The following is a 13287-nucleotide window of genomic DNA, read 5'->3' as shown; positions in this document are numbered from 1 at the left end:
TTCATGCTGATTGATAAACGTTAAGACATATTTTTAAATTAAGACTATAATATGTTTACAATGTTCCAGAGGTTTCAAAATTATTACTTATAACTTGTAAAGAAATATAAACCACGTTATTAATTACAGATGAAAATTTTCTCAAAAAAAAAAAAAAAAGGGAGACAAGAATATGGGAAAAAATGAAAGAAGTAGTGAAAATTTTATTCCCACATAGTGATCAGCCTGTGTAGTGAGCTAAACCCCAAACGCAGGGGAGGTGTGCGGCAGGGAAGAACTGAAAAAAATCAAGAAAACCAGATTGGAATAATGTACTTCAGTCAGGGAAAAGTTCAATGTCCTTAACTCAGTTCACTCACTTATGAGAACCTTAACATTATTTTTTACAGCCTCATTCACTACCTTTAAGTAATATGCAATTAATAGAACTTCAAACAAGAACTAAGAGATGTGCTAAAATGCCTGGGTTCAAGTGATAGATATTATCATTGCCAAGCCAAGGCAGCTATGACTCATCCACCTGTTCACACAGAGCCAGGCAGCCATGCAGAAACACTGCAAGGATACCTAGGGAATCAATCAGAGTTCTAACAGAAAGGTAAGTACCCTCAATTCATACCTATGAAGAAATCTATGAAGGACACTAGGTGAGAGAAAATAATTAAAGAAATACCTGCAGGTAACACAAGTAACTCCCAGGTAAGTCAAGCATCTGTCAGAAGAAAACAGCTCCCAGAAGTAAGAAAACCAAAACCACACATTTAAACACATGAACAGAGCTTTTCTTTTACTCGTTATTCTCTATTTCTGTACCCAAGCAATATTCAACACTCAAGTCAGAAAAAGAGTTCAGGACAAGCAGTTAGGCACTCAGAACAAAAGCTGTGAAGGAGCTGATTAGATCAGGCTGAAAAAACCTGACTAGATCTCAAGTGACTCACAGAAAAAGCAGAGCTGGAAAAATGACCAGAAGAACAATGTGGTATCCCTAAGAAATAAGAATCTGTAGGCTCCCCTCAGACAAAAGTATCTGAAATCATCCAAGGGCTGAACTACAGCTCAAAGCAGTGTTTTCAGAGCCGGAAACCTCGGTCTGTGTTGCATACCCCAACGTGTTGGTTAAAGGTATGCAGTTGTTTCTGAGCTAGCAAAGGCTAGTAATGTCCTTGTAGCACTACACAGGCAGCCAAAACTGGTGCTGTGATGTTCATATTATACAAAGGGACTGGCTCCTGGTACATTATTCCTCAAACAGTCCCTGAGTATGATGTAAGAGAGCATTAGGAAGCATGAACCAAAACCATGCCAGAAAATGTTGCTAATAATTAAGCCACAGGCACTATCAGCAGTGCAGCAGTTGAGCTCACACCCAGGTCTTGCACCTTTTAACAGTATAAACACAGCCAGACTGTCTCCACCAAACAACTCTGAATTATGGATTCTTCCTCCCTCCTGAGCCACCACATTAATTACACCAGACTGCAAGGATGTAGAGATGGAGAAGCAGGCTCTCCCACCCCCGCCATCCTCCCACCACCATGGAACTGAAATATGCAGCTTCCAAATGCACCAGAACATCTGAATAACTACTGCTATGATATTCTCTAACTTGGTATTAATAACATGAATGTATGATACATGTTACAAAATGTCTGAAACTATTCCTATGTGTATTTGTGCAGAGTATACATTTCTGCTCATCTTTCTGCAATACTAAGCAAGTTGTCTCCCCTCTCCACCTGGCACAAGGACACTCAGCAGCAGGGATCCTCTTGGTCCATGTTGGTTCTTGCAGAAAAGAACCTCCTCCCTCTCTGTACACACCCAGCAGGTACTCATAACTGTTACCTAGGTTTCAGACTTGCATCTGGCATGAAAGCAGTATTAAATAAAATTCTCTCTCTAGAGTAGAAGTGCAGAAAAGTGCAGGAATCAGGAGTATTACCATACCTTACAGAAGTTTTTGGTATTAGGCAGGTTGTAAAATCTATTTGTACAAGTAGATATGTCAGGAAGATCCTCCTTTTCAATAAATTTGTACGTGCTCAAAGACTCTTCTTGCCAAAGAAACCTCAGCTACAGTGTGTCATTATACTTCCATGATCACTTTTCTTTTTTCCCCACAAAAAAAAATTAAGACTGGGAGGAGATACCCACTGTAACCTAGCTGACTTTAAGCCATGCCAGTCCAAAACACAAAACAGGTGGGGAGAAAAAAATAATTTTTTTTTTTACATGAGGCCCCTTTAGACTGCTCAAAACATTAGCTGGGCATTTGAGAAACTGCTTCCTATTCCTTACATCTGTATAGAGGTTACAAAAAAGACTCCAGACCTGTGTGACAACAGCTAATGCTGGTGTAATTCTGGAGCACAGCTTCATGAACTCCACAGTGAAAGAAATAAACAGGGCACCAACAAAACAAGTATCTGTTCATACAGGCTGAGTACATAGCAGCAAGATCTGTACACAATGAAAAAAATGGAATAAAAGTAAACAAAGGTCCCAGAAAATGAAATCCTAGCAGAAGGATCAGAGTTAAGAGAAACTACAAGGAAGAGTAATCTAATAATAAGTAACTAATCATAAGTTACACACTTTGCTTCACACTTGTTCTGCATAAGGATCTAAAAACTACCTGAAGAGCAGGCAGTGCTGAAAACCCTGCAGGTTCCTAGGCACAACTGTGAATCTAAATTAAGAACAAAAAGTCTTCACAGACACAGGCTTGATTCAGCTTTCGTTTTCATGCACGTCCTGTGACAAATAGCTGTGCACACATACACAGGCACACAAAATCAAATATTCAATTTTAAGAGACTTCATGGGTACATTTAGCTTTATTTACTGGGAGTGAATGCATTCATCAAACAAAATTTTAAGCTTAAGCCACTTATCCACTAAAATAAACTTTACTGAGCACAAATGTTAAAACCTTAATAATTTTTTATTTCTTTCTAAGAAAAGCAAAGTTTGCCATAAAAGGTAATCAAATTTATGCTGACAGTGATCAAGCACTGAACACAAATTATGCCTTCCACAAACAAATGGAAAGATTTCTCCTCTCGGTCAGTTGTCAGAAGACAGATCTTGATAGTCATTATCAGCATTTCCCTCCAAGAGCAGAAGTCAGGCAACTCAAAGTAGGGATGCCCAAGCTGCATCCTCAAGGCTACATGCTGCTAGCCAAGCAACTTTAGATGGCTCATAGGCAATTTACGGCCACTCTCTTTCCCTTTGGTCTCACATTAGTAACTGCTAGCTCTCAGCTTCCTCATTTCTCACGGGCAAAAAGGACCACAGTTTCACTTGAAAGCGCTTTCCAAAGCAGCAGTATTGGATAGTGCATGTGCGATACAGCTGAATCAGATTTGCTGAGCATGTGCAGATCCTCTGGCACAGTAAAACCCACTGAACACGCATGGATCAGCAGCACTATACCAATAGACACACATATACTAAATTTGCTCACATGGCAGGAGAGGAGGAAGATTTTCGCAGAAAACCCATGCTGCCAGTGTCTTCTGACATAGTTCATTCCCATGAGAAATCTACTAAAAACACAAATCCATACAATGTAACTAAAAACTAGCAATCTAATTTTTTCAAAACAAATCCTTGAGTGTAGTCAAAGCCTCCAGTTATACCAGACAAGAACACCATGCAACATTTTTACTCCTAAAGTCAGAAGCTACCTTGATGATTAAACAGTTACCATATAGAGTGGGGGGTTTTCCAGCCTCCAATAATACACACAGAAAAAAAGCATTTAAAGCAAATCAAGACTGCAAATTCAACCAATTCAGAACAGGTCAGAACGTCCTAGACTTATGCAACTTTCATTCAAACTCATGATACTGCCCTTCCTGACGTATTTTTCCACAACATCTCCTAAGTGGAACACAAGGAACAGTACTCAGTGAGTAATGTTCAGTATTTTGCATTTGCTAGCTCTTCACCACATGGACATGTGCCTTAATTACTGTTATTAACATACTCAAACTGCTCTGAATATAGGCCCATATTGATAGAAATTACTTGAGTGATTTGTCTGATCATGTGTGACCATGAAAACACAAAATTCCTGTGTTCGTGTTTTCCTTACACAGATCACAGAAATCATCTGGGTCTCCCATGCCACAGGAGCCATGGTAACTGAAAAACCTGGTTCATGTCATGACCTGTACAGGGCAGCAAATTCCCTCCAACTATTGTCACTTTAAAAACACTGCACACACACAAAACTGACTTAAGGAAATATGTTGTAAAAATTAGTGATCTTTTAATACTTAAACAACACTGAATTTGAATACTTTTCAACTAAATTTTATGCAAACACTTTTAGCCATATAGTCGGATTTCCTCTTGAGTCCTTCTGCCTGCAGTCACTATTATTGCTTAAGTGCCTTGTGAATACTAATGACTACTTTCATATCATCGCTGTGAAGTGCATCACACTCCACTTACAAATAGAAGACCCAAGATGAGTATTACCTGGTAGTTAATTCTCAAATATTAGAATCATACAACCTGATTTGGCAGAATTACTTATGACTTCACAAACTCAAACATACATCTCCCTAATTTATGTATTTTAATCCCAATTACTTTCTTACTTTTTAATATAATACCAATATTATAATCATGTTATTATGCAAAATAATTCCTGGCCTAACATCTAAAGAAATGTAGTGCTGAGAAGAAAACATGTTTAATACATTAGGGCATGCATAGTGTAGCACAACCACATTTTCTCTATGGATGGAAATTAACATCAAGCAACATCATGGCAATACACTTACAAAAGATGAATTATTACTCTGGAATGCATGCACAGTTCTTCTTTGCAAGAACTACATGAAACCTAGATGCCAGACACCTTTGAAAAGCTGTGGTCATGTATGAATGGGCATGTGTATTACTACCACATACTTTGGATAATGAGAGTAATTGTAAAATGATGTTGTATGACATTACACTGCTGTGCAAAATGAAAAGCCAGAAGAGGCAAAACAGGAAAAAAGTGCAACTTGAGTTGACTGGCTTATTTGGCAGTATATTCTTGGCAAAAGATTCAAGTACAAAACTCTGGGGAAGCTTGTGTCAAGCATGTTTTCAGCTGTCATTCTGAAAGGAGATACATGTAACAAATTCAGATCCCTGCATTTCTCACAGTTTGCCACAAAGCTAAGAAGGAATTTTTTTCCTTACCTTTATTAACTGCTTTCAACAAAGCTTATAAGGTGCCTCTATTAAACGTTTATAGCTTTGTAACACATTGCTTCCAAAAATTTCAATGTGTTAGGTCACATTTAAAGAAAAGAATAGTATTTAAGCAAACAGAACTACAAACCACACTTCTGTAGAAATATCTTTGGACCATGTTCCTTTTAGAAAGTGCCTGCAATGTTTTGGTGAAACATTAAGACTTTTTATAAAAAAAGGTTAAAAAAAGATCAGATGTGGTTTTCCTCCAATTTTCAAAGGCTTTTGAATGACTTACAACTAAATGCACAAGGCATAACTAAATGGTCATGTTAATAAATCAAGCTTAGATGACTTCACCAGCCACCTAACCTATTCACTACTGAAGTTAATACAATTGAACCCAACCTACTGTGACACAATTTCATAACTGTATCATTAATGATGATTATGTTGACATTTCATCCCATCCTCACTTCCAATAAACAAGGATTCTTTCAAAGGTCCTGGGTAATTTCTACAGCAAACGGAATGATTATTCAAGCATCTATCACAATCTCTTAGAGAGAACAAAAACCTGCATTGCTGTTACAGAGAGGAGTGAAAGCAATCCAAGACATGGCAATACTATTGTGTATGTAAGTCAGTGCTCCGAGCTGAAAACTAGGGCAGCTTTGCCTTTCGTTGTCTTGGATTAACAGCTCCACAGGAATTCAGTACTAGGATCAAGCTTTAGCCTGTCTGCTAATGCACATAATTTGTACTTACTGCAAGAATATAATACAACTTACAGTCTAACAAGGCTAAGTGCTACAAATGAAGTGACATTTTTTTGTCTAGCAAATCCATTCTGTGTTGGTGACTGCAATTCAGTGTGGATGTTTAACTGCCTAAAATGTATCTCACAAAGCTGTATCTAGTATAAAATAATTTTGTAAGATTTAAGATCTTAATTTCTTGATCATATAGATTCTAAGAGCATTACAGGGAGACCAAGAAATGTGCATTACAATTGCATACACAAAGCAAGTTAAATGGTTGGAACAAAATGATTGTTATTTCCAACTGAAGTGCAAGGATCTTGAATGACGTCCTGTGCTTTGCAGCAATATATAATATGCAATTAGGTACAGCAAAACAGTTGTCATGGCTTTAAAGTAAGAGTGAGTCATGTCTCATACTGGGGTCCCAGGCTTCATAATGCTTGAGAAGAAAATTCCCTCACCAGTTTCATACCAGCACTACAAATACCAAGGCAGGTTTCTAGCAGATGACTGCACAGAGATCTTTGGCAATCAGTACAGATACAAAACATAATAGTAACTGCGATAGTTATGATCTTCAATTTCTTAATATGGAATTAAGAAATACACTGGACAAATTTTGCTTCTGTATGACAATAAAAAAGATCAGCATTCCCTTTCTATAGTAAGATACTCTAAATCATTCTAGTATTTATAAATCATTACCTTTCACTTAAAGGATTTGGAGTATTAATTTCACAGAGGTTGAAGTTCATTATCTAAGTCACTCAGAATTTCCTCTTTCCATGCTCACAGGCACAGGAATCAGTATTTCTCACTCTATTGATTCCTGTTTCCATGTTATGTTAGTAGCAAAAATCATCCTGACACGTTTGGTTCAAGTTTTCCAGGGAAAGGAGAGGATTCAGCTCATCTAGCAAGACCCTTTTTGTCCTCAGTGAGGAGAAAAACACACATCTTAGAACACAATAAACCCCACCCTCATGCCAAAGACAAAAGTAATTTTGAAGATCTCAAACACCTTTGGTCTCTTGATGCTTTTGATAATACACATTTACTCAACTCCCATATCTCAAATGTCAGTTATTCACAGCTGATAAATTTTCTGCAGTGTACTCATTCAGTACACTGTGCTGTGCACAACTAGCATTTACAGACACTACAACATTTGAAATAAAATGCAAGCAGAAAGGAATCAAAGATAACAAAGCAAATGATTTCAAACTCTTTCCAAGATATTGAGAATGATACTTCTGTATTATTATAGCATAACTGCCAAAAAGCAGCCAGTTGTAATTTGAAGGTTTTAATGGATGGAGGACCTATCCATGTGTCTCCCACTGCAAGGCTTTATATTAGCTTTGAATTAATCTTCTCAGCCTTCCCAATTGGCTCTCCAATTTCCCAAGAACACCGTAAGGTGACATACACATCACAACATGCTACCATGCTCAGATACCACTTTTGTCATGACATAACAGGCAATGTTAACCCTACTGCCACAAGATTACATGAAGAAGGGCACATATTTGGGGAATATTTTAGGAGGCCAGATCCACAAACAACTGAATTCCAAGAGGCATACAACCATGGTATCAGTAAACCTGAATGCTTTGATACAAAAGCCTAGCATATGCTAGTTTTTGGCAGGGGTTCTTTGAGTATTAGCTAATAGTAATGTCTTTTCCACATTCTGGAACTCAGCAAGTCTTCTAAAAGACTTAAAAATAAATCATCATTAAACAAATTGTTTTTTCCTGCCACATCTTGTAGGTTTTTTTGATGCAAGCTTTCCTTATAGCACATAAATACTAACTCCATTTTCAATTAAGAAATGTTCGCTACTTTGAATATATCATTTCTATCCACCTGCAAGAAAGACATTGCTATCAAATAGTTTTGCACTACTTTCAATTTTGCCATCTCTGCTAAACAAGAGTTAGATTTCTACAATTACCAGATTCCAAAGATTTCCAGTTAAAGTAGAAACTTAAGAAACTTTTAAGTAGTAGTTTTAACTATGCTTGTCCTTAGCATTGCAGATTTGTAGCTCACTTGTAAGAGTTCTAAGCTTACTGATATAGGACTTATCACCCTCAGTCTGCATCCCCATACACATCATCAGAGTAGCCCACAGCTCTGCAACTCACAAGATTAGAACAACTGAAGTGCAGCTAAGAACAGGGGGAAAATCAAGCAAGAAGGTCCGAGCCAGATATAACACTTGTGTCTGGAAGTGGATTTAATGTTGATTCACCTGGTGAGGTGTGGCTTTCCACACTCTCTTTTGCTAAAGTGAAATAACAATTTCTTTGATTTTAATAGTTTTTCAGTGCTTGTAACATTGCCAGACCTACCATTTTCCACATTGCCAGTATAAAATAATTCAGAAGATTATTTCAGTCAAATAGCTCTGCTTCAGGGAAAATACTCAAGTCTGCTATATTTTTAGATCTATTCTTAAACAAACCTGGTATGTCTGTGCTTTGGATCAAGAACTTAAAATTTAGCCAGAGTTTTCAAAAAATGTACATATTGCCTGAGAAAATGAGAACTGCCATCTCTGATAATATTAAAACAAAACTGAAAAATCAGATTAAGGATTGGAAAGAAAACCTTATTCAGCAACACATTTCCTCATCAAATATTAAGTCAATATCATATTCACAATAATTATGTATTTATAAATTTCATTAAATGATAATAAGAATGGACAAGTGGGGGAAAATAGCTGTAACTACAGAAAAGTATTTATTCTGCTTAGTACACAGAAGTAAAATATGTATTAGTCAATCGCACCTTAAAATGAGTTCTTACAACTACAGCATAAGCTCTACTTTTAAAAAGATTATTAGTCTTGCACATAGTAGAATCAGAAGGAAATTAAGTAATCAAAGCCAAAATAACACTGCTGTCAAATTCTGTTCAAAATGGGCAAGTTCTAAGTCTTCTAATAAAAAGCGAGTTGACAGAGCCAGTAATAAACCGATTAAGTCTCAGTGGCTACAACTTTCTAAGGTTCCACCTGTTCTGTACATGTGCCACCCTGGGCCTTTGCCCGATCCAAAACCCAGAACTCTCTTCTGTACTGTCAGTAACAGGACACTCCTGCTGTGCTCTGTCAACAAGTAAGTAGTGCCTGTTGGAATACAGAGGTGACAAACTTGGAAACATGTAGGATACAATTAATACAGACAATCTGGTAAATAAAAACTGAGATTGCTGGTCAAGAAGAATAGAAAATATGGATGGAAAAAAGAGGGCATGGGAATATAGCCAAAATATTATACAGTAATACCACTAGGGGAAACTAAAAATGACAACTTTCGGAATATCAGCTGAAGAAGTGAAAACAGAGTGAACACTGTAAGAAACAGTCTAACAAACAACTTGGAAAAAAGCATAAAAACTTTTCAGAATGATGACTCCTGACGAATCTGCAAAGACAACAGATCCGGTTATATGAGGCATACTCAGAGGAGACAGTTGCTTTGCAGAAATATTTTTGTTGATGTTTACCAGGGAAAAGAATGGTAAGAGTGTCACATCAGAGCACTCCCTCTGGAGAAGGGCCTATTTACAGCAGAAGCACTGTTAGAATGTGAAAACAAATTAATAAAATAAATTTTAAAATGTTACCTGCCAGAATTATACAGTTATTTACTCCTTGAGCTTTGACGAAACTATGGATGGTACTGAAAAATGTAATAGCTACTACTTGACATCAAATATAACTTCTCTAAAAAATTTAAAATTTAAAATATCACTTCTCTAAAATATAAAACTGCCCTAGTACCACCGGCTAACCTAAACATTATCCTCAAGAAGATTTTGAAACAAACAGAGAACTACAGAAGAGTAAACTTGATATTTATATTGGATAAAGTGTTGCTACTAAATCTAGAGCAATTAGGGAATAACTGAGTAAATATGATATCATGTGGAAGAGTCACCAGGGCATTTGTGGAATAGTTGCACTTCACAAATCTAATACAGCTCTTTTAAGTTATAGAAACATGTCCAGGACAAATTTGATTGACAGCATAGTGCATTTCAAAGACACCCCCTAAAGACTCTTAAAGAAAGTAATCTCTTAGAATAAAAACAAATGTCCTTTTGTGAATAAATCACTGGTGAAAAGGCAGGAAATAACGGTGGACCCTGATGGTCAGCTTTTACAGTGGATGGAAAAACCAACCAAGGAGTGTCACAGGAACCTGTGCTGGAACCTGTATTTGGGAGGAGATGTCCACAGATGCTATTGAGAACAGAAAAGATACAGATCAACTGTAAAAACATGCAGGACTCCTTTACTGGGAGTGACTGGAAGGTAAAACAGGAGATTAAATTTAATGTACATAAGCATAGTGTACATAAGTGAAACAAAAGGTGAACATGTTTCTAAATTTACACAGGCATTGACCTCTGACCTTGTTATTCTCACTCACAGATAACTCCAAAATGTTACGTTTGATTAGGCATACACAACATAAACAGTAAATTCAGTGCTCAGGAGACAAATAGACAGGTATCAGGAGTTATTAGGAAAGAAACTGAGAAAAAACAAACCCCACCACTAAACCACTCTAGGACTGCATGCTGTACTGAATGTTTTATTGGTTCTGGTTTTGGGTACCAAACAAAACAGAGTCAAACTGGAAAGTATTGAACATTACTGAGTAACTCCCATATGAGAAACAACCAAGTAAAATAGAATTCTTCAGCCTAGGGAACAGGCAGCTGAGAGAAGCCATCCTCTCTCTGCAGCACTCAGTTACATAAAGAGGAAGCAGTTCCCCATGTCCTCCACTGGGACATCTTGCTGAAATCATATCGAAACAGATGGAAAATGACAGATTCAACTTCAGCAAAAGGAGACTGATCTTGACATTCCAGGTAATTAAGCTGTAGACTTCTCTGCCCCAGGCTCTTCTCAATGTTAAAAGCAACCATGAGCATGTAAAAGACTGGGCAAAATTTTAGAAGGAAAGTGCATCAAGATCCACCAATCCAGACATGCCCCCTGTCTTTATGGGTGGTTAGAAAACTACCCATGACCACCACATGGTTGGTTTGTTTGCATGTTTTTCTCCCTGTGCATGTCCTGTTGCCTCTGTTGGGCTGGATGGCCTCAGTTTGTACAGCTGGGTTTGTACATGCTGTTAGATAACAGAAGGAGAAACAAGACTGCTTAAAGAGACTTAGGGCACTCAGGAAGGAGACAGAACATTTGCCACAGGTGGTACAGTATGAAGGAGGGGTGTACTGGGCATAATTGGCAATGTTTTGATGTCAGGGGGAAAGGACTGCAGTAATGAGTGTGGTCAGGGGACTGGAGAGCAATAAAAAGAGAGAAAAGGTTTCACAGAGGCAAGGGGTGTCTTCCCTAGGTGTTTGTGTGTTGCTTTCAATCCCAGAATCAGTAATTAGAAGTTAATTGACAAAATAAATTAGGATAGTGTGTCCTGATTTAAAAGTCTACCTCCAGTTAATTGAATATTCTAAACCTGTCAGTATTTTTCACTTGAATAATTTTTATCCCAGTTTCTCTTCCCCTCACTAAATAGCTAGTTCTATGATGAACATCAAAACTATTACCTTCAATGCCTCTACAGAAAGAGAAGATTCTATTGCCAGAATCTTCACCTCAGTAGTGTTACGTTTGAGGAATGCAACCTCATACTCTGCTTTCAGTAATGTGTCAACTCCTGAACTTCAGGGTTTTTTCATGTAGGGTATAATCTACTATTATGAAAGACAAAGAAGAAGGCAGTATGAGTTTTAAATCTGAGTAAAATACCAAAATGAACAATGTTAAGATCCCACCTGGAGTAAGTATGAGCCAGAGGTATCTGCACTGGAACTCTCATTTTGTATCGTATTCTGTTGAGTAATAGCATCCTCTTTCTTTCGTTCCTTCTGCCCTGCTTCATCATCTTCATACTCATCAAGGCTCTAAAATGAAAAATATTTAGTTATCAGTTATAGTCTTTGTATGTTGCTTCACATGCTTTCCACATTTCACAAAATTAATGCATCAGTGAATATTTTCAAATATTAATTTCATATTTCAGTAAAGTTTTATGTTTAAATGCTTTTCTTTCCAACTAACAGCTTTTTCTTCATCACAAAAGTAAGAAATAATCAAAACAAGATCCAATTTGATAAAGGTTTAGACAATGCTGTGCAAGTTCAGTGCTAATCCTGCTGTGAGCAGGAGCTCAGACTACACCTGAAGTTCCTTCCATTTCAATGATTCTAGAACCCTGTTTGCCATATGCAATTGTATTACCTCTACCCATTAGAGATTTTGAGGAAATCCAGAAAAGAAAAAAAAAAAAAGAGTTAATTGTACTCTTCACTCAACAGCTGATCTTTTTGACATAGTGGCATCTATTGAGGCTGAAGTACCAGTCTCAATCACCCATCTTAATTTTGCTCCCCTTGGTTTTCATTTTGTCTTTAAAAATTGACCACTGAAAATCAGTAATTTTTAACTTAATTGGACAGTCATTAATCACTAACAGTTAACATATATAATGTTTTGACTCTTCAACACTAATGTTTCATACTAGATTTGCTGAAATACTTGCTTTGAAAGGATTAAGTTTCTAAAACACTGACTGCTGTCAGGCAAGAGACAGGAAAAGTAAGTAGGCAAGTAAACAAAAAAATAAACAATCAGTATTACTGCCTCTGTTCTAGCTCAAAGCTATGTTAGTGCCAGGGTAGAAATGTGAATACCCAACCAGCTTTGGGCTAAGTCAGCTATGTCTAGATCAGTCTATTAATTTAATGTCCACAAATTTACAGAAAGAAAAAAAAAAAAAACCAAAAACAATCTTATGGTTAGAAGACCAACTTGAAGCAGACAAAGCTCAAAAAAACCCCAAAACCCTGACCATGACATCACAAGCTGTTTACTAGCACCATACATTAGAACAAGAGATGTGTGAAACCTTGTTACAGAAACACAGGGAACTGATCAGTTTAAGACATCAGAAAAAGCTTCTAGATTAATGTACAGTACCTTGAGAAACAGAAAACAGGACTAGCAGAGAACAAAGATGAATGTCAAATTATTTCCATTGAAATTTATAATGCACAAAAAACCAAAAGTCACTATTCTGAGACCCAGATACTGACAATCTCTGTCATCATCTTACACAGAGGACACAAAACTAGTCAAAAGCATATAGTGAGAATGCTGGAATACAGTATCTTTAAATATAAAACCCGTGTTATTTGCTAGCTGAAAATAGCACTAGTATATCAAAAACTAGCTCCAGCTCCTCCAAAGCAAACATTGTGGTGATAC

General features: G+C 37.0%; 1 protein-coding gene across 1 annotated transcript in view; it reads right to left on the bottom strand.

Moving 5' to 3' along the window:
- The window catches only part of PAWR (pro-apoptotic WT1 regulator), a 73059-nt gene that overhangs the window by 21840 nt on the left and 37932 nt on the right, over positions 1-13287 (bottom strand). Inside the window, exon 2 of the mRNA XM_082279772.1 lies at positions 11796-11924. Within this exon, the coding sequence (XP_082135898.1) occupies positions 11796-11924 (129 nt within the window). The remainder of the gene's footprint in view (positions 1-11795; positions 11925-13287) is intronic.

This window comes from Coloeus monedula (assembly GCF_965178545.1).
Source record: "Coloeus monedula genome assembly, chromosome: 4".
NCBI lineage: Eukaryota > Metazoa > Chordata > Aves > Passeriformes > Corvidae > Coloeus > Coloeus monedula.
Note: the sequence above shows the minus strand (reverse complement) of the source record. Positions and strands in the feature narration are given on the sequence as shown.